Source organism: Crotalus tigris, unplaced genomic scaffold, assembly GCF_016545835.1.
Source record: "Crotalus tigris isolate CLP2741 ecotype Arizona unplaced genomic scaffold, ASM1654583v1 scf7180000018413.2111637, whole genome shotgun sequence".
Taxonomy (NCBI): domain Eukaryota; kingdom Metazoa; phylum Chordata; class Lepidosauria; order Squamata; family Viperidae; genus Crotalus; species Crotalus tigris.
Genome location: NW_024096990.1, coordinates 698,394 through 724,738, shown reverse-complemented (window position 1 = coordinate 724,738; position 26,345 = coordinate 698,394). Strand labels below are relative to the sequence as shown.

General features: G+C 41.3%; 1 protein-coding gene across 6 annotated transcripts in view; it reads right to left on the bottom strand.

Moving 5' to 3' along the window:
- Positions 1–26,345, bottom strand: part of POU2F2 (POU class 2 homeobox 2) — a 136,957-nt gene that overhangs the window by 96,034 nt on the left and 14,578 nt on the right. The window contains exon 1 of one of the 6 annotated variants that reach the window (XM_039352154.1): positions 24,094–24,266. The exons of 2 other annotated variants lie outside the window; for them this stretch is intronic. In XM_039352154.1, the coding sequence (XP_039208088.1) occupies positions 24,094–24,139 (46 nt within the window). In that variant the 5' untranslated portion in view covers positions 24,140–24,266. Of the gene's footprint in view, positions 1–23,248; positions 23,328–24,093; positions 24,267–26,345 lie in introns of those variants that run through there. 3 more of the 6 variants (XM_039352159.1, XM_039352156.1, XM_039352161.1) reach the window with 3 other exon arrangements.

The following is a 26,345-nucleotide window of genomic DNA, read 5'->3' as shown; positions in this document are numbered from 1 at the left end:
TCTGACAAGCAAAGTCCACGGAGGATGCCAGATTTGCTTAACGACTTTGTGACTCACTTAACAAATGCAGTGTTTCATTTAAGAACCGTGGCAAAAAAAAAAAAGATTGCAAAATCGAGAGTAATTTACTTTACAACCGTCTTACTTAGTAACACAAATTCTGGTCCCAGCTGTGGTTGTAAGTTGAGGCTACTTGTAATGGGGACTCATAAATGTCCCGCCCACTCAAGCAATGAATATAAAGAATAAGGCATCACACTAAGTGTGGGGGGGGGGCTAAAGAAGCCACACAAAACTTCAAACCTATTCAGTAATATTGATGCCTCTAAAAATAAGAGGCTGATTCTCCTTTTTTCTTTTCTGCAGCAAAGATACAGACTGCAGAAACCTCAATCGGTAGGCCATTCTGTCACAAATTATTTCATGAGATTCAAGGATTGTGAAGTCGCGGCATGTGCAGAAAAAAGGGGCGGAGCTCTGGTCACATGACTGTGGCCGCCATCCTGACTTTTTCAACCTCCCTCTAGGCCTCACCGCTAAGTCAACGGCATTCAGCCGCAACTACGTTTTTACACCTACCGTAGCAAAGCCTCTCTTTCAACTCCAAGCCGGTTTTCCCCCCCTCCCCTTTTCCTTTCATGAGCATGGATGCATGGATAAGATAGAGCAGAGACGGCATCAATGCTGAGCCATTTGATCGTGTTTAATTAATTCGGTGCTTTGTGTACTTCCAGGCATGATCCACAATTGCATATTGCTGGATTGGACGGAGACTATATTGCAAGTATTGGTTGGAGTGTCCATATGGCTGGTAATGTATAGGGTACGGTGGGGGTCATGTTTGCCCTGGATCCCATTGTGTTGCCACTCCTCCTCCACCCTCACCTTTTATGACCCCATAAATATGAATTCGAAACCATCGTGGTAAAGGTCACAAGGGCAGGCAAGGAATAATGGCTAAGAGACATGATTGGTGAGAGGAGCTTAATATTTCCATTGGCCACAAAATATGCCAAGGACTAAAAATGAGCAAGAGAGAAAGAGAGGAAAAAAAAACACAACAGAATCATGTCTGGGACAAACCAGCGAGAAACAGAACAATATAGCACATATCCCCAAAGTCATACATCTGAGGCGATGCAGACAAACCGGCACCCGTAGACCAAGGTAGGAAATTCATCCACGCTATAAAACGTGCAGTAAAGGAGAATTACATCTCTTGATGCATTCGAAGTAAGTAACAGTATTTATGTTAATGATTCTGCTCCAGTGGTTTTTAATTCGTTTCCCTGGGTCTGGAGACATCAATAATTATGGCTTTTTTTTTCAGGATTGAAAATGGTCAAAGAGGCAGCGTATCTCATCATGGTCACTGGACAGGCAGGTTTGGGGTGAGTTTATTCAAACCTGCCAGGCCTGTTCTTCCAGAAAAGAAAATATACAAGTTGCCTCTCTCTCTCTCTCTCTCTCTCTCTCTCTTTTTTTTTTTTCAAACTACTCTTCCAGTCGGAATAAAGGAACATATAAATTGTCTTCCAGTTTTAAGGGACCAAATTAAAAAAGAGAAAGCAGAAGAGGTCAAGGTCCATGGAGATTCTCAGTCACCCAGGTTACGATTGTCCCAAAAGTGCTTTTTTCAAAAGGCAATTGGACTTGCTTTTTCCTTGAAGACGTTTTGCTTCTCGTCCCAGAAGCTTCCTCAGGTTCTCAGATGAGAAGCGGAACGTCTTCAAGGGGAGGAAAAGTCCAGTTGCCTTTTGACTGCAAATAGAATTTGCATTGTCAAATGCACTGAAGTCAAATTGTAGTGGATAGAGGAAAGCCCCAGATTAGGCCAAGACCTACTCATGTGCCGAGGATCCAAGGAGAAGACTCCTTGAAATCTGGCTTGTGGGCTTCTCGAGGCGTTCTCATGGGTCGTTTTTGGAAAGAGGATGGTGAATAAGATGAAGATTTAGCCTGATATAGGAAGATTGCAGAGTCCTATAAAAGCATGCCTGGGTGTCTCATTTTCAAGAACAGTTGAGAGTGTTTTGTTGCTGGGTAAAATAACCTTCACGTCCGCAGATATACCTTCCAGTATGCTGTCTTATTTTAAAAGCAGCGTGCCTGCCCATTTGAAATGTATTTTACATTCACATGTACTCCCAAGGGTTTTGAGCAAAATAACAGCCCATTGGGTTGTAGGTGTAGCTTGTCCAGAAATATCTGCCAACCGTCAGGAAGCAAGGAAAGTGCGCGCTTGCTGGGCGCTGTGCTCAAATGTACACCTCTGTTAATGTTTGCAAACTTGAATACCTGCACACAGGGATGCTACTGATGTGCATAATATCTCATTGTGTATGGCAGCTATTTGCCAATGTCTTTTTCGGCAGAAGGAGGAACACGACTCATTCTGAAACTAACAAGAGACCAAACAAGGGTCAAAGGAAGAGAAACTGTTCTACTGTATACCCAGGCAGGACACGCACACATCCGTAAAGAAAAAAAGAAATAAAAATCTACAGTATAACCTTAACTTCTTCTCTCTTCCCTTGCTTTCAAACTGCTGGATCAGAATAAATGTGGATGGGAAACTGAACAACTGTATAGCCCAACATCCTCAGTCAGGAATTGCTGAATCTGTGAAAATCTGCTCCAGAAATCTAGTTAGCAGGCTCAGTTATAGCCCAATGCTTTATTCTAGGAAAGGACAATGGGAGGGGAGGCATAGATAGTGGGAAGCTACAAATCAGGACTTTGCAATTGTGCACTTGGGATAGGACCAAAATATGCAAATCTAGGCCTCCTGCAATCCAGGGACCTTCATGATCATGGTGGAATTTGCCACACATCCCTGCTCCTCCTTTTTAAAAATTCCAGACAAAACAAACAAATACATACGCATGCACACAAACTGTAGCAACAAAGTTGGCTCTAAAATAGATTTTATAGTGCTGTGTGTGGATGAGAGAAGATTATTTACAATGAAGGGATGGATAGACAAATGGATGGGAGGGAGGGAGGAGAGGGAGGATGGGGAGAAAGAAGGAAGGAAGGAGAGAGGGAGGAAGAAAGGAAGGGAGGGAGGGAGGGAGGGAGGGAGGGAGGAAGGAAGGAAGGAAGGAAGGAAGGAAGGAAGGAAGGAAGGAAGGAAGGAAGGAAGGAAGGAAGGAAGGAAGGAAGGAAGGAAACTAAATTAAACATCAGGTCCAATTTGATAAGCACTGATCTATTTTCTTTCTTATTAAACCCCCATGGGTTTCAAGCTAGTTTTTCTGCAAGGGAATTTTCTATCAGGGCAGTAGAATAAAGCCTAATTATGAAATAAAACTAATTAATCACTGCAAACCACAAGGCTGGCCCAGCGGGGCATTAAAGAGCTGGCTTTTCTTCTTTTCCTCAGGGCACAGAAATTATTTGCTGCGAATGAATTATTTAATGACGTGGTGTTTATTATGTATTATTGATCAGAAAGGACGGTTATCGTTGCCAAGATAGCCTAAGCTCCTATCTATTCACTGGTCTAATAAGGCATTATTTCTCCCATTAGAGCAGCTAAAAATCTGCAGTTCTCATCGGAACTGCTCAGGCTTTGCACTCTCAAGTTTCGCTCCCAACTGATTCAATTGGAGGTTGAACCTTAAATCACCAGTGCAGCCATCCACATTCCTTGTTTTATATCTTCGATTTATTTAAAACATGTATATGCATCCTTCTGAAAACACGGACAGCTGACATTTCAAAAAATAAAAATAAAATGCTATGTTGCACCTGCACAGAAGATTGAGAGCTTGCAACATCTGAATCTTGGGGTAGCAGGCTGACTGAATCTATCAGATTGTTAATGCCTGTCCAGTCTCACAATTCAAATTAATCTGTGCCCCTTGTGGGCCCAGTGCCTTCTTTGATAGTCTGCCCTGTGCAAAAGGCTCTTAATCAAGTACACATAATCCTCAACTTACAATTGTTCGTTTAGTGACCGTTTGAAGTTACAACGGCACTGAAAGAAGTGATTTATGACTGTTTTTCACACTTACAACCGTTGCATCATCCCCATGGTCATGTGATCAAAATTCGGACACTTGGCCACGGGCATGTATTTATGCCGGTTGCAGTGTCCCAGGATCATGTGATCGCCTTTTGCAACTTTCCAACAAAGTCAATGGGGAAGCCAAGATTCACTTAACAACCGTGTCACTAATTTAACTCCAAAACGATTCACTTAACAACTGTGGGGGGAAAAGTCATAAAATGGAGCAAAGCCCATTTAACAATTGTATTGTTTAGCAATCGAAATTTGGGGCTCAGTTGTGGTTCTAAGTCAAGGACTACTTGGTTCAACTCTGGCATGAAGGATTCCTTTCTCAAGACCTCTGTGGAAGTGGAAGCTCTCCCACTTCCACAGTCATGGGTGGCCCAACAAAAGTTAGTCAATGTAAAATCTTATTCTTGGCTCAAAATCTCATCTAAAGCATTACAATCTCAAATGTTATTACCACCATTTCACTGAACTAAAAGCAAAACCTTTACTTCAGAGCATCCCATTTGCTGAACTTTAGCCAATAAATCCCCAAACTGGACTTTCTTGGTTTTTTTCTTGGAAAATGTTTTGCTTCTCATCCAAGAAGCTTCTTCAGTTCAGTTCAGAACTAAAGAGGCTTCTTGGAAGAGAAATGTTCTCAAGGTAAAAAAACAAAGGAAGTCCAGTTGCCTTTTGGAAAAACACCTTTGCGACAATTATGACCAGGACGATTGAGAATCTGCATTGACATTTTGGCAATAAAGCTCCACTGAACTGAAGAATCCCACTGAACATATATTCATTATTTTTTTTGCTTCTTGTTGACTCCATTTCTGTATCCAAGTGCAGCAAAAAATTTCCCAGCATCCCTCACTTTTGCAAAGCCCCAACTGATAGGGAAAAAAAGAGACGTACTGTACAGGTAGTCCTTGACTTACGACCTCAATAAAGCCCAAAATTTCTGTTGCTAAGCAAATCAGTTGTTTTGCCCCATATTATTGCCACAGTCACTAAGTGAATCACTGCAGTTGTTAAGTTAGTAATACTGTTGCTAAATGAAGCTGGCTTTCCCATTTACTCAAAAAGTGTTCACATGACTCTGGAGACACTGCAACGGTCATAAATGTGAGTCGATTGCCAAGCGTCTGAATTTTGATCACGTGACCATGGGGGATGCTCAACGGTCATCACTGCGAAGAACAGTCGTAAGTCACTTTTTCCAGTGCTGTTGCAACTTCAAACGGTCACTAAATGAACTGTTGTAAGTCGGGGACTACTTGTGCTTTGCCCCCACCCCACCCACCCACCCTCCTCCATGAATGCAACACGTTTGTCAGTCTGCCAACTTCTTTCTCGGTCTTCCCTTTCTGCCTTGAAACAGGAGCTATTTGTTCAGAGATTAAGCAGGACAGATTCACGATAGACCAAAAGACAGAGCTTCTTCGCAAAGGATGTAATTAACTTAGGGAAACCACTAGCACAAGATATGGTGATGGCCACTAATTTAGACAGCTTTGAAAGGAATTGGGGATGGGGGGCTTTGTAAACAAATTCAGCAAGGACAAGCCTATTATTCGTTCTTACTGCTGCTGAGCAGCACACACAACGTACTTCTCAAAACCAACCTCAGAAGACAACAGGGAGAGAAGCCATTGACTTGAAACTGCTCTTTCGAGCTTTCCACACGGGTCTCTCTCGCTGCATTTGGGCTGGATAGAGACCTGTTCCAAAAAGGCCTTGGCTCCTATCCGTAGGCCGCGGGAGGTTTCTTGACCCCAGGACACTGCAACCGTCATAAATAGGCGCTGGTTGCCAAACATCTGAATTCTGAACATGTGAACATGGGGATGCTGTAATTGTTGTAAGTGTGAAAAACGCTTGTAAGTCGCTTTTTTCAGTGCCCCGTTGTAGCTCCAAACAGTCACTTAACAAATTGTTTTAAGTCAAGATCTACCTGTATAATATTTTGCCAATGCAAAGCTTTTATACAACCGTGCTAAAGCTGAGTATCCAGTCAGCAAAACTGCAAGTATTTGATGGTTTTTGACAGCCCAAACAAACCAGGCAGTCAGCTGTTCATAGGGCACCCCCCAACCACCTCCCAATGTGGAAAGTAACAGGTCAAGATCAATCCTGCTGTTTGGGGGACTGATTACCTGCTAGTACAAATCTCACTGAAGAATCTTCTAATTTTCCAAGAAAGAAGACTTGCATCTGTGACCCTTTTGCTAATTTTAAGAGAGGCGGAGAAAAAAATAATATTTTACCCTTACAAACCCCTGTAGGAATCTTGTCCCAGCTACAGGTCTAGGAAGCACCTGGTCAGGAAAGTCTACAAAGGGACCACCTCAGAGTATGGGGTCTTCCTGGATCTGCAGCCCAAAGCACCATGAATATTATTTTGTTGATTGGCCAACCAAACCAACATTCGTCCCTATCAGAGCTAGCCGGTTTGGTAAACTTCGAATCAGACTTTCCTTGAAATTGTGTTCCGTTAGTCTCCTAGAAGATTGTTGGCCTCAACAAGGAGAGCTAGAAAATGAGAGACTTCCTTTCTGATGGTAGATTTACCATCTCTATATGGAGAGAGGTTTATTTCTTTTAATAGCTGGAAGGCCTGATAATGCTGTCCTAAGGGACATACCGAAAGATCAATATTACTATTTATCATTTCTACACTACCTTTTGCAGTATGGTGTCCTGGAGCCAGTTCTTAGCAGTTTTGAATTCTGAAATAATTGTTCTAGAATTCCAGTGACTTCCTGACAATTTAAAATTGGACCTCTCTGTATCAAAATATTACAAAACAAGAACTGGGGAAGGGGTACACCCAGAGATAAGATAGAGATAACCTTTATTGTCATTTTTTTTTTACTGTGGGCACAACGGCACACATCAAAAATGAAATTTAGTTGCCCGCTCTCAAAGTGAACACATACTTGATACACACCTTACATACTATATACAACGTATGTATAGACCCACACCCCTACATATACATAACAAATAAATATTAAACACTGTCCATCTAATGCAGTGGTTCTCAACCTTTTTAATGCTGCGACCCCCAACCGGTCGTAAGTCGAGGACTACTCAACCGGTCGTAAGTCGAGGACTACTCAACTGGTGCAGCACCGTTTGCAGAATGGGACTTTTGGCGGGCTCAGCAGGGCAGAGACAGCCTGGACAATTCCTATTGGCTTTTGAAAGCCAATAGAATTAGACTCTATTCAAGAGAGTCTATTCTATTGGCTTTCAAAAGCCAATAGAATAAAAGGGAGTAGCACAGCTAAGGAAAAGGGGGAAAAAATGGCGGACTGCGTTGTTTGGCGACCCCCGTGAAATGGTCGTTCAACCCCAAATGGGGTCCCGACCCGCAGGTTGAGAACCAGTGCTCTAATGTTTAGCAAACACAGTTGCCTATATGTCCTCCGGAAGAGCTGCTTCTGTCCTAGAGAGCTACGTGGAAAGATTCAACGTTTGAAAAGAACCCAAATTTCCTATCTTGTTAGAAAATATGAAGGAGATGTAGGAATTAGAAGCCACCATGTTTCCACTGAAAACAGTAGAAAAGCAGCATGAGAATATTAGAGTGATGGTTTCTGCCCATCCCACCAGATCTGGTATGGTGGGCATGTTCTGGATCACCTCTGTGAAACACTGTCACTTGGAGGGACCCAGGAAGTACACCCACCAAGATTCAGACAGACCCAATCCTGTTGACCTTCCACAAACTCCTCAAAGACCTGGTTTTCCCCCAGGTTGAGAAACACTGTTCTAATCAACCTACTCATGCCCCCAAAAGTTTAAATTTATCACTGAAAGGTAGCTTCGTTTAACCAACCCGTTAGCGAGAGAGAGCTTAGATGTGAGGCAGGCTAAAAGAGAACAGCGTCAACTTACAGAAATTGCCAGTTAGATTCTCACTATTCCTATGCCTAAATGCAGGCAAGTGTACAATTTTCACGTCTGAAGCCATCTCAAAAGCTCATTTCCATTTTGCTCTTCTTATTTTAAATAACCACACTTACCCCCAAGAGACCACATTCCATGAAATTGTGTAGAGTTCTCTCCTCTCCTTGGACGCCATGAAACAAGTTATATTCTGCTGACGTCTGTTGTAGAGAACTCCTTTCTCTTTTATAAAGAGCATGTCCTCTCCCTCTCCTTTTATTATATACGTTACAAGTGCTGAAGCTAGTTTAACAGTAATACTCTTTGTCTACAAAAACCTACAGTTATGACGGGGACCAGCAGTCTCTGCAATATCCTGATTCAACACTCTCCACAGCAGCATGAAACCTCTCATGAATAATTACATTTGCCCATGGTTGCAAGCTTCCTAGAGGATCCACATATACTTGCAGAAGCCAGAGGTTTACCATGCAAGGACACATCCACCCCCAGCCAGAAATATGGGAAACAGAATATCAGAAATGCAGAGTTGGAAGGGATCTTGGGGGTCTTCTAGTATAGGGCTTTCCAACCTTTTCACCCATTGTACCACTTTTAGGCTATCGCAACATCCGAGTACCACCAGGCGCCTAGCAAGGTGTCAAAAACTTGATGACCAAAAAAAAAAAAAGTGATAAAGTTACAGGTAGTCGTCGACTTACAACAGTTCCCTTAGTGACTGTTCGAAATTATAATGGCACTGAAAAAAGTGCCCCCCAAGCCACAGCTGAGCAAGACACCTGCCTGCCCGCCCAGCCGCACTCTTCCTCCTGTCCGAGGTTTTCATTGTTGTGAGCATTTCTGTTGAGGATTGGCAGCAGGAGTGGGGTGGGGGGTGTTTGGTTTTTATTCCCCCCCCCCCGTCTGCTGGGTGGCTGCAGTAGGTTTTGGTCACTTCACATGACCCTGGGACACTGGGACCGTCATAAATATGAATCAGTTGCCAAGCATCTGAATGTAAATCACAAGACCCTGGAGATGCTGCAACATTCCAGCTGATCGGCACTTCTTCTGGGCTCAGCAGGAGCGCCAGGATTAGTGCCGAGCTCCAGCTAGAGCCTGGCGCCGATCTTGGCGCTTCCACTGAGCTCTGACAGTCCTGAAGAAGCGTCGATCAGCTGGAAAGCAGCACTGATCCTGGCGCTTCCACTGAGCCCTGACAGCCCTGCAGCTCCAGCCGTCTCTCGCTCAGGCTTGTGCGGTGCTGCCACAGGTTCAGCTCATTCCCCTCCGCCACTACCACTTTTCTAGGATGGTTGCGTACCACCTGCCAGGTGCCAATGTACCACAGGTGGTACCCGTACCACTGCTTGGAAAGCCCTGTTCTAGTCCATTCCCTGCTCAAGCAGGAAACCCTATACCATTTCAGATAAATGTCAGTCCAATCTCTTCTTAAAAACCTCCAATGCTGGAGCACCCACAACTTCTGGAGACAAGCCATTCCACTGATTATTTGTTTTCATTTTCAGGAAGTTTTTCCTTGGTTCTAGGTTGCTTCTCTCCTTGATTAGTTTTCATCCATGGCTTCTTTTCCTGCCTTCAGGTGCTTTAGAGAATAGGTTGAGCCCTTCTTCTTTGTGACAGGCCCTCCAATACTGGAACATGCTGATACATCATTAGAAAGTCTAGTCCTTTTCTAGTCTAGGAAAGCAGAGACTGGATAAATTCTCCTACTTAGTTAGTTGTTCCAATTTTTCTCAAATGCTCTCCACTGTTTCTGGTTCTGAAACCCTATTACAAAAGTGTTTGCTATCTTGCCTTCTGTGAACCTTTTCAGTGCTGTACCAGCTTTAAATACACATCGCCAAGGTAATCCACACACACCATTCCATGCATATGTTCAGTTCTGTGTATGTTATATAATGTGATATTTATTTAATATGAACCACATGTCCCTCATATATTAAACTGAGCATTTCTGTTTTATAAACAAGGGACTTAACAATGCATTTGTTTCAGACACCCCTGCAGGGCAAGCAACTACACCAGTGTTTCTCAACCTTGACAATTTTAAGGCATGTGGCCTTCAACTCCCAGAATTCCACAGCCAGCATTGCTGGCTGTGGAATTCTGGGAGTTAAAGTCCACATGCCTTAAAATTGTCAAGATTGAGAAACACTGAACTACACAATCAAAGAATACAGTGTGCCATGGAGAAAGGCCATCCACCATGGCCATAAGGTGGTCGTTACCCTGAGCCACAGCTAAGCATAAAAAGCTGCAGTGAGTCTGAAGTTGCAGCTGTAAGAAAGTCTGTGCTTCCTATTAGGGGATTAACCCCAGCATGTTGCACTGTCTGAGCCAATACTACTTTTATTGATAACAACTTAACTATGGGATGGTTCAAAACAAGCTGACTTCAAATCGTGTTTGATTAGCTACAGTTTTCACTTCAGATGATTTAATCAACAAAACTTCCAAACTCCACCCAGCAAGGAACAACTGGAGATCACCTCAGCTCAAAACTTGCAGCAGCTCCACCAGATTACAGCCAATGGCTGTCTTTACCCTCGGACTCTGGGTTTTCTGTGTTCGCACAGCTCCCTCTGCCACAAACCAGCCAACTCATTTTTCAACCTAACATATTTTGTGACATCAGCCAATAAACAATAAAGCAGTGGTTCTCAACCTGTGGGTCGGGACCCCATTTGGGGTCGAACGACCATTTCACGGGGGTCGCCAAACAAGGCTGTCCGCCATTTTTTCCCCCTTTTCTTTGGCCACGCCCCTGGCACACGGTGATGTATAAGTGGTTGGGGGGTCACCACAACATGGGGAACTGTATTATGGGGTCGCGGCATTAGAAAGGTTGAGAACCACTGCAATAAAGGAAGCAAAAGGTTTGTAACAGTGCAAAACTGGGGGAAAAATGCATGCCACTGAAATCAAAGGTGTCCCTATATTTCAAAAGACTATCTATTGCCCCCAACCTTTTGGGCACCAGGGACCAGTTCCACGGAGAGAGGTTTTTCTGTGGACCAGAGGGGGTGTGGCTTCACGTACGGACTGCATCCCGTGGATGGGGCTTCGCTTGTTTGGCGGCCCGGTTTCTGGCTTGCCAGGGCCCGGTGCCAATCCACAGCCTGAGGGTTGGGGACCCCAGGTCTATGGATGCTTCCACGTGAGCACTCTTAATGTGTTACAGTCCAAAGGCACCATATCTCCAGGACATTCCAATTACGCAAAGCGGTCTAACCTTAGTCACTCTACGAGAGCTGGGGAATTCTGAGAGTTGAAGTCCACACATCTTAGAAAACAGCCAAGGTTGAGAAACAGCAGCGTAGAGATTCTACATTTCGCCACCCCAAAAGCAGCTAGGAAGTAATCCGGAATTGTCTTTATTTTTGCCAAACTGAAATGCTGAGAATGAGGAGTAGAAATCCCAGCCACACGGAGGGCTGCTGTACATCCTGCAGCAAACACAAACACTCCGATGGATGAGGGAGGGAGGGAGGGAGGGAGGGGAAGGAAGGAAGGAAGGAAGGAAGGGAGGGAGGGAGGGAGGGAGGGAGGGAGGGATTTTGCATGCAAACTGCTCTTGTGCTATAGAAAGGGGCAACTGACCAAATTCCTGTTCTTTTTGTCTGGGCAGCTGGGCAGCCTTCAGGCGAGCTGGCTCTTTCCAGAGTCTGAAGCTCAGATGCCAATGAAAAGTAGGAAAGAGTTCCATCGAAGGGAAAGCAGAACCACAACCTCCCTCCCAAACAAACTACATCACAGCGGAGCCAGGCAGAGATAAAGCAGCTCAGTTCTCCTGGTGTTGCTGAAGCAGCGAGCCTGGAGCTGCTTTCAGAGACCTCTCTCTTGAAAAGGTCCTTAGTTAAAAGGACTGCCATGGAAGCCAGTCCAATGGCAATCCCCTCATAATTGAGGAGATGCAAGGATACAACATGCCACCTATATGGGTTTCTCTGGATTGCCTTTCTCCCTTGAAGCAAACACCAAAAGCAAATTCTCTTTCGTCAAGCCTAAAATCCAAGGCAAGAGAAACACCTCTGGGAAAGTCCTTGTTCCCCCTTAACTTGAACTCAGCTCCCAAAGACTACATAGATGCTTCCAATATAGTTTCTGGGCTGCAATACATACGTGATTAGTCACTGCTTATATCCTTCATTTGTTTTTTTTTTTGTTTTTTTAAAAATAACCCAGTCCGCAACTCTTAAGATTTCTGGGTGGTCTCCCATCCAACCATTCTCCATCATGATGTAAACTAAAATCAAGTTTAAAGTGTCTTCAGGAAGCAGTGAATAAATACATGCACTGGTTCATCCTTTTCTTCTCCACAATTTATTTTTAGTTTTTGTCTAGCCTACATTCTCTGGTGGCCCCTCTCTCACACATATTGACCCTCAGGCTTGACCCCCAGACAAGGCCTGCCAAGTGCTGCCACCTGCTGCAGGTATTGGTTATAAAGTACGAAGATTTTTTTTTTCTTTTCCAGTTCATGCAAATTACAGGCTTTTTCCCCCTTTGCTCCAGCAAACAACCAACAACCAGAGCCAAAAGAAAACTCTATTTTATCAGCTATATAAAATTGCAGAAATTCAAGAGGTACAGGTGGTCCTAAACTTATAACCACAAACGAGACCAGAATTTTCACTGCTAAGCAAGGTGAGGGTTAAGTGAGTCGCGCCCAATTTTATGACTGTTTTTTTGCCACCGTGAAGCAAATCGCTGCAGTTGTTAAGTGAATCGTGCGGTTGTTAAGTGAATCCAGCTGTTCCCTATAGACTATGCTTATAGGAAGCCAGCAGGGAAGGTCGCAAATAGCAATCACGGGAGGCTGCAACAGTCGTAAATAAATGCTGGTTGCCAAGCATCGGAACTTTGATCACATAACCATGGGCATGATGGTCATAAGGGTGAGGATTGGTCATAAGTCAATTTTTTTCAATGCAGCTGTTACTTCGAACAATTAGCTAAACTAATGATTGTAAGTCAATCATTGGAAATTGACCATGCTGAGTTTTTCCTTGTTAGGAGATTGGACAACCATTTGTCTGAAATGGGGTAAGGTTTCTTGTCTGAGCAGGGGCTAGCAGACCCCCAAAGTCCCTTCCAACTCTGCTATTCTGCCATTGCTCCTTTGTCACACGATAAACAAATAGCCATCATGTCCTGAATTAAACCATTTTTTAGAAAAAAAAAATAACTAAAAGCCCAGGGTAAGCTTGTCACAAAAACAGGAATCAGCCAAGCCATTTGTTCTGTCTGTATAAGGTAGAGGCATTATCCATTTACCATGGATTCTATACGCCAGGCTGCTGCTGCTGCTACTGCTATAACACATTGTCTTATCTCTTGTTCTACCTTGCCCATATTCCTCTGATGAAGCTTTACATTCCCACAACCCATCTCAACAGCAAAGAAGTTCGAGCTTTCTGTTTATACTCTTTCCCACATACCCTCTCTGCTTCACTCTATCTTTTCTGTGGGGTTGTTTCCTGAAAATAAGGGGTATATGCTTTATAGACAAAGAAACTGTAAGATCTGAAAACAAGGAACAATCCTTTAACGTACAATGTGCTCCTTAAACAAGATGCTAAGAAGAAGAATAAGTTTATATAGAGATTAAGAATGATGTATTAATTATATGTATTAAGAGGAACAAATTGTTAGGAATATTTATTCTGGAATGTCACGTTATGTCCATTTTTGTTTTAACTGTATTACAAATAAAAAACTTAAAAAAAAACAAACAATATGCTAATGGGGAACTTTGCTAAACTCAAATTACACTGGGGGGGGGGTCTTCCAAGACACCCTTCATTACAAATGAACTAACGGGGATTTACAGACATTCCTGATTCAACATTCAAATTCTCCAAAAATGATTTAAAAATGGGTTGTTCAGTCTTAAACAGACCAGGAGGAGGGAGAGGAGAGGAGAAAGAATTATACATTTCATTATTTGATTACTCGACTAAGAGCACAAAATGAAAATAAAATGTACCAACAGATTATTGACTGGACTGAAAACGCTGGGAACATATTTACCTATGATAGCTTTCTCCCTCTTTTTCGGTCCCAAGACAATGGTTTTCTCTTGCTTTGGAACACGTTGAAAAAGCAATAGAGAACAAAACTGCTTTTCATAATTCTTAGAAACTTTAATTAGGAAGCCCTTTCTGAAACAGTTGCATGTTCAAAATACCTGAAAATATTTAATGACTGCTAACAAGCATTTGAGCAAATCCACACTCATAATCAGGTTGTTTAAAAAAGAAATGAAACAGGTTTTTCATCTCTTTCAACAATCAAGTTTGGGCTAAATCAAGTTCTAGTCCATTTGCAAAGTTAGCAATCCCTTCAAAATAATGCTAATTTAGTCCAGATTTATTGGCCTGTAAAGATTTGAGTGAAAAAATATAGTACTCTTTTACTGCCCCAACTATCAAAAGGAATATGGAAAAACGCTCTTCTTATTCCAAAACAATAATGTAAGCTCTAATTCCGAATATTTTAAATTATGTATATTAAAAATCTTCAATATCAAATGCAAGATTCCAAAGAGTTATAATTTCTTGTCTCTTTTTTGAAAAAAAAAAATAGTGGTTTTCCCCCTCTCCAATCTGGTCTATGTATTAAAAATCTTTTTACAAATTAATAAAAGAAATAGAGGGGAAGGGAAAGGATCCACAACAAAATCATCATGCCTTTTTAACTGCTTCTTTAATAATCAGACATATCTTAAATGTGGATATGGAACTTAGGACACGGAATTATTCAGTAGAAAAACCAGAAACGCTTGATAGAATATTATTAATAGCAGCATACTATATGTGGCTTATTTCAACCAAATATAATTTTCAATGAGCAGATTTCAAAAGCTTTAAAACAAAGTATATTTTATAATTCATCAAAACGTTGCAAAATCAGAAGATACTACCTTAGGTAGTGGCCTATAGATTTTTCCGAAGATAAAAAGAACATTTTTCTGGCTCTGTCTTCTTAAAAATATAAGCCTGGAGTCAGGCTTGCTGTTGACAATATTAAAAATAGGGATGGGAAAAATGTCAAGAGATGGGATATGTTTTGGAACAGTTTCTGCTACAGTTCACTAGGGAATCCAGACCATCAAAGCTGGGTGTATTGATAATTATATGATGATAGCTAAGTTAAGTAGCATATACAAACTAGCATTATGGGAAAGAAACAATAACATTTATGATAAATCAAGAAAAAACTAAATTGAGATGCCTGGATTTAATCTATTCTACTTTTTAAAACTAAGATATAAACTAATTGTCAAAATTCTTATTTAATTTCCCTATCAACATGGATACATTTCACTTGAAATAATGTCACTGGATCAAAGTAACATAATCTATGAATACCTACCTGGCCACTTTTATGTCTAGTCCAGAAGATGGTTTGAAGACAAGTGAGACAAGCAACCGTAAACCCTTCGTAAGTGTGCTCACAATGGAGTATCCAGGTGCGATTCGCAGAGGACCCATCCTGTTCTCATTCCCTCAGAAGCAAACGGGAAACTAGACAGAGATATGGATCAGCCTGCACTGCACACATGTATGGTGATTAGGCCGAAATGGTAAAAATTATAGCATCTTTATCTCAGAAACCTTACTACCCAAACCAAAAATCAAAGAAGGTAACCGAAATTGTTTGAGCGGTCTGGATTAAAGATAACTGGGTAATGCCAAAACATAGGTGTTTGTGTGAATTTGTGTGTGTGTGTGAATATACACACACATACACACACAAATATCATACACACACAAACACCATACACACACAGAGCGCAGAACTGTTTGTTTCTTTCAGTGGATTCCATTAATGTGCATTGTCGTTCAGAACATGGAGGCCATTTCACTCTTACAAGATGAGGTGGCTGTGGCCGTCTTCACAGGCTGTGGGGAAATTTAACATCCTGATTGTTGCCTGCCCAGCATGGTGAAGAAAGGAGTGACTGTGCTTTCTCTGAAGTGTACCAGACTGTTAGGCTGCAGGATTATTGTAACTAGAGAAGTGATATTTACCTCTGCAAAGGAGAATGCAAAGTCCCAAAGTTCATATGCCTAGAATTTGTCTAAAAACCTCCTTATATTAATATAAAAGGTCTTTGTCCATCCAAATTTCACACCAGCTGCTCTCCTACAAAAACACTACTGCTGAATTTGATTTCATCCATTAGTCTAATTCTCACTACCTCTATCCCGTTCTCAGATCACCTTGATATTTTCTTCGTTTTGGGGTGTATTATCCAAACCCCAGGACACTTCTCCTAAAACATTCTGGCTCGTTTCTGGGAAATAATGTTTTAATTCCTCTGTTCAGAATGGTATGAAAAATGATCGATGATGATTTTTAAGTACAACTGCTGAAGCAAATTTTAATTGGGAAATTTATTGGAAGGCAAGATATGTATATCTGGATGTGCTGTTCATAGAAGCATCTGGTCCCAAATTTCAATGGTTGACTTTAAACAAAAAATAGAAACCTTAGTCTCCTTCTGCATCTGGATTATAACAGAAAGCTAATATTTACAAATAAATTTGAATCAGGCCAAGAGGATAGGAAATGTTTGAGCCCTAGATAAATCTTAATTATAGTACCTTTAATGAATAATTACAGTATTTGGCAGTAGAGGGGCTTAAAATGATATGGCATGCAGCTTTTCCATATAGATACATCTCTTTTAAAAACCAATCATCTGTTATCTGTATATTTTTAAACAAAGCTGTGACAATTACGTATTTACAAGCTTGTGCAACTGCTACAATTATTTCAAAAGTATATTTTAAAGAAGGGGAGTGAGGATTAGCTGAGCCAATGTAAGAGACCTTGTTCTCCCTATTGCTTCGTGTCAATTGCATCTTCAAGTATTATTTAGAACAAGGCTACTTGATTATGGCCTGTGCTTAATTTGGCTGTAATGAGGAACGACAAACTGAGCAAAAATGAGAGGGGAGGAACAGGGAGATACTAGAATTTGGTAGGCGACTGAAAGCAATTAATTTTATAATTTGTCTGTCTCTGAAAATGACTATGCAAATCTATGCAAAAATATTCAAAAACAGGTATTTCTGGCCTAGCACTTCATTCTGGCTAGAGTGCTTTTTAAAATCTGCAGCCAGTGGGGCCCGAACGGCTGTTTTATAATACAGTAGTCCTTTTACACGGCGTAAGTGCTTTGAAGTGTTCTTGGTGTAATGGAGAATGAAGGATGTGGTGTAGTGATGTATATTATTTATAGGTTTATACATCGATCCTTTTCTATTTATTGAACTGTGTTCTAGAGACAGATACTGAATATTATTGACACAAGTTAAATGAATTCATCAATTGATTCTGCTATTGACAGACCTATTTACAGATACTCAAAACAAAACATACTTTCAAATGAGAATTTCTCTCTATTATCACCGAAACTCTGATCTTTTGTATAGCTGTGCCAATCTGAAGCAAAACACCTGTTATAGGTACCTATCCTAAAATCTATAAAATAATATTGATAAGAAGAGACAGGCTTTGTAAAGAAAAATTCAGACGGCATTGTGTGTGTGTGTGTGTGTGTGTACATATATAGTAGTAATGGAGTTCAAAAAGATTCTGCTTAATATTTTAAAATGGGGATGTTCTGTAACTTTTAATTACTGTGTACAAATCAATCCTCTGTTTGTAGGCAAAGCGTCTTCATGTATTTGCAAGCATAGTTATCTTTTATTAACTACATTTCAAAACCTTTTAAATCAGGAAAGATTTATAATTATCCTTATGGGTTTGCCATTTATACTTTGACAGTACATGTGAAAAATAAGTCAGAGTATTAATTAAATTGATTAGCTCCCATTCAACATGCATTTATAAATGGATCTCTTAGCCAGTTCGAATAGCACAAGAGATAAATTGTACAGATAACAACAGATTCTTGTTAATTGTTACTGGGGGGAGGGTGCCTTTTTCTTTAAAGATGCTTAGCTTCTTTTGTACGGCTTCCCTTCTGTACTTTGATAGAAGAGAATCTGTAATTTCAATTCTTTCTTTTAAAAACATCCATCCACCCATTCAGGAGATTCAAGAGGAACGGAGAAATGATTTTAATTCACCTTTCACTGCTTTTTCTGGCCTTTCCATTTCTACTTGAGTTTGAGATGCTCAAACCGGCAATGAAGCAGGCCTTCTAACAATTCCCCACCCCACCCCAGATAAAAAATATAGTAAAGGTGTGCTTGAGGATGTAGTGGAAAGCATCTAATTCCCTATGAAACTGACACCAAAGTAGGACAAGGCAGGAGGGGAAGATGGCGTGTTTGATGGCTGAGGGTATGACTGCTTTCTCTTCCTTCCCCCCCCCTCCCCAGGTGACATTCAGGGAATAAATGACCTGGACTCTTTGTCGGGTGAGATGGAGCTGGCGGTCAGTTTCTTGACCAGGAAATGGCTGCTTTAGCCGTAGCACTGGAGAACTGTGGCTCACAATTCTCCACTCAAGCAAAATTCCTTATGACTGGTGTAGGGTTCACTGCCTCCTACAAAGCTTAAATCAGCGTCTCTCTCTCTCTCTCTCTCTCTTTCTTCTGATTCCCTACATGAAAAATGCTGTTTTGTTTTGTGTTCATTTTCATTTTTAAGAATTGCTGTACTGTCACATTTCATATTCTGGGTTTCAAGAAAGAGGAAGAAAAGATGATGCTTTCCCTTCCAATGGAAATATCACTTCTGGTGGGGAGGGCAGACTTCAGGGGGGAAAGGTTGTTTAGACAAAAAAACGGCTAACACACTGAGACAGAAAGGAATAGAATTTGGAGGGGATCTATCGAAGAGTCTCGAAAGGGAAAAGAGAAGTGAAAATAGGCACTGAAGGACACCAATGTCTGGGAAGAAGAGAAGAGAGGAAAACTGAAAAAGAATACAATGAGCGTGGAAAGAAAGTAGCAAAGCATATTAGAGGGCACTAAAGGGGAGGTGTCCGAATGCAAGAAAAAGGCTTTAAAAAAAAATACAACATTTGATCAGGAAAAAAACAGTACACAGTTTGAAGAGAGTGTAACGATGCCATGGTAAAGAGAGAAAGAGAATCAAAATATGTGAGCGGATCCTTAGACATCCTAACGGTGAGCTGGTCATTGTTGGAGCCAAACTGAATACACTTCCTCAGATAAAAAAAAAAGTGAGCTGCTGCTCAGTAAACAGCAAGAAGCTTTAGAGTGATATATAACCAAGGTTGAAATGTCGGGGAAGGGAGCATAAATGAGGGACAGAAAAGCAAGTTGCCTGGAGAAATGGCAGGCCCGCTCCATCAAGCTTCACTGCTAGGCCATGCCAGTAGGGGGAGCTGTAGAGGAAGATCAGGGGCAGAGTCCCTGCAGTCGTGAAAGAGTTACTGAGAGGTAAAGACACAAGTGCGCACATTCACACACACACACACTCACACACTCACACACACCAGGCATCAATAAAAAAGGTCACTGCAGAGAAATGAGGTCTCACTTGACAACAACGGAAGCACACCCAACAAAGACGCACACATACACAAGCAATCACATCTACCCACCCATTGACAGAATACACAGTGGGAACTGTGTCAGATGTATAGGCGCTGGCTCATAAAGAGGAGGAGGAGGAGGAGAAGGGAGGGAGGGAGGGAAATGCACTAGAGAAACATTTAATTCATAGTAGGCTGAGGTGCGCCAAACATCTATGTATTAAGGCAAGAAGATCACCATAATGTACAGGCACTAGTTTCACTTTATGTATTCATGTGATGCGATATTATATACCTCTTAATAAGCCTCAGCCACTATGTCATAGATAGAATGAGTGGATTCTAATACATAATGAGGAATTCTTACACAGTATGAGAAACCAAAGGGGAATCCTCACTGGCTCAACAGAAACTACAGCGAGCAACCACAACAAAATTTCTGTGGTTAAGTGAGGCATTTGTTAAGTGGGTTTTGCCCCCATTTTATCACCTTTCCTGCCACAGTTGTTAAGTGAATCATTGCAATTGATAAGTGATGCGGTTATTAAGTGAATCTGGCTTCCCTAGGGATTTTGCTTGTCCAAAGGTTGCAAAAGGCGATCACATGACACAGCAACGGTCGTAAGTATGAACCAGTTGCCAAGCATCTGAATTTTGATCACATGGTCGTGGGGCTGTGTCAAAGGTCGTAAGTGTGGGAAATGGCCGTGAGTTGCTTTTTTCAGTGCCGTTGTAACTTTGAACAGTCACTAAATCAACTGTAAGTCAAGGACTACCTATACGAATTCCAACCCTCCCAAAATGAGAAATCCTATCAATTTTTACACAAATACACCACTGCCATCAAAAGGACCACCGGTGACAATATACGATAATCACTCCACAATAATTTTTCCACAAGATGAAAAAGGACTTTTGCATATACAGAGGAAATGTTTCAAGAGTGGGTCTCTTCTAGCAAGGAATCTGTTGTAGGAAACCCAAATTTGAAATCGCCTTCAGCACCAGAACTTCAGCGCAACGTTCTGCAGCCTTTCAGTTATAAAGATCCATCCCACAGAGAAGGAGACAGGAAAAAGGACAACTGTTCTGGAGAAGAATTTGTGAGTCTTTGTGAAGAAAAGGACCTGCTCAATTACATTAACACTTAACTCAAGGCCACAGCATGTTTACCCCTTAATATGTTTTAATCATCCTTTAATATATACTCAGTGTGCATATGCAAGAGAACGTAATGCAAACCACTGCCTCTTAACTCACATTACTATAGGCCGAGTCAAAGTGATAAAATGCAGCTTTTGTTTTTTACTCTTTTGTCAATGTTTGTACAAGAAATGAGGATTCTGTTTCATGTCAGGGGATGTTAGCTCTTCCAAATTAATTAACCCAGAGTATTTGGGTTGAACATTCAGGCAATGAAAGAGTACCACAGATGGTTTGTTTTAACCGCAGTTTGCTGAATAAGCTATAATACTTTTGTTTACACTCAATGCTAAACCATCAACCACACTTTGCTAGTCACAATGCTGGGTTCATACATGTCAAGCCATAATGCTGGATTCCTACAAGCCAAATTCATGAAGGCTTAGATATAGTATCTGAATCCAGCTGTTACACAATGACCATTCCTACCTCTGTATGGACACCAAAACAGAGACCAGAAATATTTAAAAATTACTATGGAATAAAAGATGCACAGTCTTCTGATGTATTCATACTGGTTCACTTAACTTTGAAGGGAAGGAAAGACATTAATGGCAATTTAATCCATACCATACCAGGAAAGATAGCCTGTGATAGTAAGCTGTACTCTGGGGAGGGGGGTCAGTTTGCACTCCTGGAGGGAGAGCCTCAAATGATCTTGATCAGGATATTTAACCTAGCAGGATCAATTTTATAGGGGTCTACAAATTCACAGAAACTCTTCACTATAGGTAGTCCCCGTCTTACGACAGTTCATTTAGAGACTGTTCAAAGTTACAACGGCACTGAAAAAAGTGACTTATGATCGTTTTTTCACAGTTACAACTTTTGTAGCATCCCCATGATTGTGAATTCAGATGCTTGGCAACAGGCTTGTACTTATGACTATTGCTGTGCCCCAAGGTCATGTGATAACCTTTTGCGGCCTTCTGACAGACAGGTCAATAGGGAAGCTAGATTCATTTAACAACCCGGTTACTAACTTATCAACTGCAGTGATTCACTTAACAATCGTGGCAAGAAAGATTATAAAATGGGGCAAAACTCACTTAACAAATGTCTCATTTAACCACAGAAATTTTGGGCTCAACTGTAGTCATTAAGCCGAGAACTACCTGTACATGCCCATTCCTTCTCCTACACACCGCATACCCAGACCTACACACAATTCAGGTTCAGTAATTTCCTCTTGTTCCCCTGGCTTAGAAATACTCCCAGTCCTAACTGTCCTTCATGCATTTATTTCCCAGGCACTGCATACAAAGAGTCTTGTAACTCCCTTCACCAACAATGCAGCGGTAACACTGCAATTTAGCAGCCAGGAGTTAAAAAATGTAATGTCTGAAATTAGTACATTTCCCAAGCGAGAAGGGAGCGCAAGTCAGTGTCAAGAAGTCTCGCACGCTCCCCATCAGAAGGGGCCATGTGTCAAGACCCTCCTCTTGAGGGTTTCTTCAGCAGGGGTCTTCGTAGCACAGGCACAGGGATTCAATTTCCCCATGGCAACCTCCCGTAAGTGCCCACACGTGACACCACCGCCACCAGGTATAAGCACCCCTCTGTCTCAAGGCCTGGAAATCATTGCTATGAACTCCAAGTAACTAAGGAGAACTTTAGAAATGCAAATCTGCCTTGGCGGTTCAGAGAGTTTGAGGCAGAGGAAGCAGCAGCCAAACGGGCCGTCCAGCCAAAACTCTCTCTCCAGCATGCAAGAAGTAATATTTCAAGGATTGCAAAACTGCAGCTCTTGAGTTGCAGGAACTGGGGTGGGGGTGGGGGGGATAGAATCTGGATCAGGGGGCCAGGAAAGCTGACACTAACAACCCATCGTAAGAGGCAGCCTCTTCCTTCCTTTTGGGGGGAAGAGGGGTTAAATCCTGTTCCCCTATTACCACTTAATATACCCTATATTCTGGTTTTCTCCATTCACTCGCCTCTAATCTGCCAGATATTTCAGTCCCAGTGTAATGTCTCTCCCCCCCCCACATCTCTTTCGTCCTGGAGCTTCTGATAGCTACCAACCCTCTTTAACCTTCTTCCCTGGTTATTCTCCTTTGCCATATCATTTGCTCTCAGGATCACCTCTATCCACCTCATACTTAAATACGGGTTCCCTTCTCTACACCCCACTGCCCCACCACTTCCAGGCCCAGTCAGGATCTGACCTCTTCACCCATCCTTACACCCCTCCATCTCTCCTATCCTCCCCTCCTGACAATACCTCCTGCTCCTAACAATAGCTGCCATAGGCTACTAATAATTATTAATAACATTCATCCTTTCCTCCCTCTCCTCTTCTTCACTCACACCCCCCCCTTCCGCGGACAAAAGAGGAGTCCACTTCTCCTTGTATTTATCTGCTTCCCCTCCCTTCTTCGGCCATTGCACCTCCCCCCCTTTATTTTTTTTCTTACCCGCACCCCCCCCCCCATACACACACTTCAGATCTCCTGACAGCCCAAAGCTTTCCAGCTTCCTTTTTTCCTCTTAGGCAACTTGAGTTTTATTAAGAGACGAAAATCATATAGCCTCAGTCCCGTCCAACCGTCGCCCCTTGTATTAAAGCCAGCACCCACCATTCACAGGGCACACGCGAAGGAGGGGGGGGCTATCCTAATATTGCAACAGCACATATTTACCGAGCATTAATTGCCCGCTTTTCAAAATCGCAAACGCCGGAGATACGAACGCCCTGTCTCCTTGGGTCTCGTCCCCTTCCAAATCCCCTCCCTTCTTTCTTCCATCGCCAGAGTATCAGAAAGCCGAACTGCCGCTGCCGAGAGCGGAAAAGACATTTACAGAAAATCCGCTAAACCTCTTCCTCCGTCTTCCGATTTTATTTCATTTTTTTATCCATGCAACACTTCTTTACCAAAAGCTTTAAAAAGAGCAACGACCTTTTGCTAAATGCACAAAGCCATTTGTAAAAGGAAATAACAGAAAGCAAACACATTGCCTTTTTTTTTGTAACCATTGCAAAAAAAAAACCACCACCCCTTTTGCAAGGAATAAAAATGTCTTTTAAAACCACGCCAGCATCGTTTCTGCCTTTTGCTTTTTTAAAAAAAATGCATTGTTTTATATCTATTTATATGTATGTATCGTCCGTTATTATTTTCCCCGTTTGCATTTTTTGGGGTGCCTTTTCTTAAAGGTTGAGCCACGGACACCACCATCTAAAAAAAAAATAATAATAAAAAAATGCCAGCGAGAGAGGAAAAAAAGAAAGCTCTTGGAAGGAACAATTGCAGCTGCCGGTTTGAGAGACGAAGAGAAAGGAATAGACTGCCGTGTCTCTCTGCGTGTGTGTGCAACAGACCAGCTGCTGCATTAAGCATTTTGCAATCAATAAAGAGCGGGTGAGATTTATGCAAAGTGCAGATATTAATATGCAAAGTTTTAAAGATTTTTAAATGGGAGAGAGAGGGAAGGAGACGGAAAGGAGGAGGCGGGGTGGGGGGGATTGCATAGAGACTGCACCTACCTCTGCTTCCATCGGTGGGCGCAAGCTGACTCCTCCATGCGCGCATGGGGGCAGCCCAGATACACAGGGACTGAGGGGGGAAGCAGCAGCAATAGCAGAAGCGGCGGCGGCGGCGGCGGCAGCACTCAGAGCGCGAGCCCAGGCGCGCGCCGGATTCCCTCCATCAATTCCCCCCTCCCCTCCCCATTCCCGGCGACGGTTGCCCGGGCAACGAGAAAGATGCAGCAGCATCAGCACCAGGATAAAAGATGGTCAGGGCAGCAACAGCAGATGGGGATGGAGAGGGGGCGCGCCTGAAAAGGAGCCCTTATCGAAGCCGGGGGTGGGGGTGGGGTTGGGGGGGAGTTGGAAATGAGGGATAGGGAGGGAAGAAATAAGGGATCCTCCGTATTTTAAAAAATTCCACGGGAGGGGGAAGAGTTCCAGAACAGGAAAAGGGAAAGAGGAAAGAATGGAAAGAGGAAAGAAGAAAATATCTAGACAGTTCCAATCCGGAGGTGTTGGTAGGAAAAATGGGGGGAAGGGTCAGTTCAAGAAGTGGGGGCAGTTAAACGTTTGAAGTCTTTAGAAATAGGTAATGAAGGGAAATAGCAAAATTTGGCATAGGGGAAAAGCACTTCCCAGCTTAGGATACGGCGATATCCTAAGATATGGTATAAGAGAATATGAAAAAGGTTCCAGGATTTGACTGGATATGAAACTTCTGTAAATTTGGGGAGCTGTAGGGAAAAGTTCACCCCGAATTTAAAACTGGGTGCATTAAATAGAAGTTGTGGAGAGAAGTTTATAGGGCGACCAATTAATTATTAGATTTAATTAAATTTATGCTTGCATAATTCAGGATCCTGGAATTGCAAAATGTATGAATATGCAAATAATGTACAACCTGTATAACTAAACCTTTAAAAATATTCATTGGCTGGTACATTATACTTTACTCCTTTTTTTGCAATGTTGTACTTTCATTGATTATGCATAAAATTTTAAAGGTCCTATTAATAACCAATTGTTTTCCTTCCATAATTGGCTTTCACTTATTTAAGCCCATCTCTTGGAAGTGAAAAGTATGCTACAGTATGTTTCCTCATCCAAGGGACCATGGAAAAAAATCTGCCAGTTACCGGTATGAACATAACACTGCAACATACTGCAAAGATTAAATCAAAATCTAAATGTCCTATATTGTGCATATTGGTGATTTTAATATAATTACTATTCAAAGGAGTTGAAGCAATACTTATATGGAAACTAAGCACATTAAAACAAATACTTTTTAAAAATCTATTTAGTATTATTGTGTTCAGTTATTATATGCAAAAATATACACATGATTAGAATTTTTAGTAAAAACTGCTGAGAAAGCTAGGCTATTCCATTATTCTAAATAATAGGGAGCAGATATTACAAGTATTATGTAAATTGTGGTAAAAGATTGTGTGCATATTCAGATTTAACACTAATTTACAAAATAATGTTCTATCTGGGACTGCTAGGTACAAAGCAAAATATTAGTAATATTTCTGTATATTATTCAGAATATTATTCACATATCCTACACCAAAATAATTAAAGAGGTTTGCATGCAAAGTATGCTAAACAACAGGGCTACAATTGTCTTAGCCAAAAAGCTGTATTTATCGTCTTTTTATGAACAGCAAGGAAATCTTATGTAAAAAACATAATTTAAATATGAAAAATAATTAATTATATTTAATGCATATTTAAGAATCATAATATTATTTGGAGATCATTAGAATTATTTTATATACCAGAAAAATATAGTGTACTGCATATGAACTGTTCTTGAAATGTAATGCACCAAAATGATGACATTCTGCATATCACCTAAAACTAAAATCATATACAAAATAATGTGTGCTGATTAAGAATGCTAAATATTTTTAATACAGTCTCTAAATAAAATAAAAGTCTGTTTTGTTAAATAAAGCATTCAGTAGCATTACTTGCTACCAATTAAAGGGAGATATTAACCACATAAAAATAAAAATGTAAATAGTTAATATTCAGAAAAAAATAGTAAAATAAATATAAATGGCAAATAAAATTAGATTTCTTTTTCAAATAATGTGTTTTCACATCAAGGCTTAATATCCAAAATTATTTCATTTAAAATTTATAAAAGGTAAATTGTTGATATATAAGAGAACCAAATGCTGTAAGTTTCTACGAGCTATTTATTAAAATAAGTATTATCTGGGTTGATGAATATCTCTTTAGATATTAAAATCAAT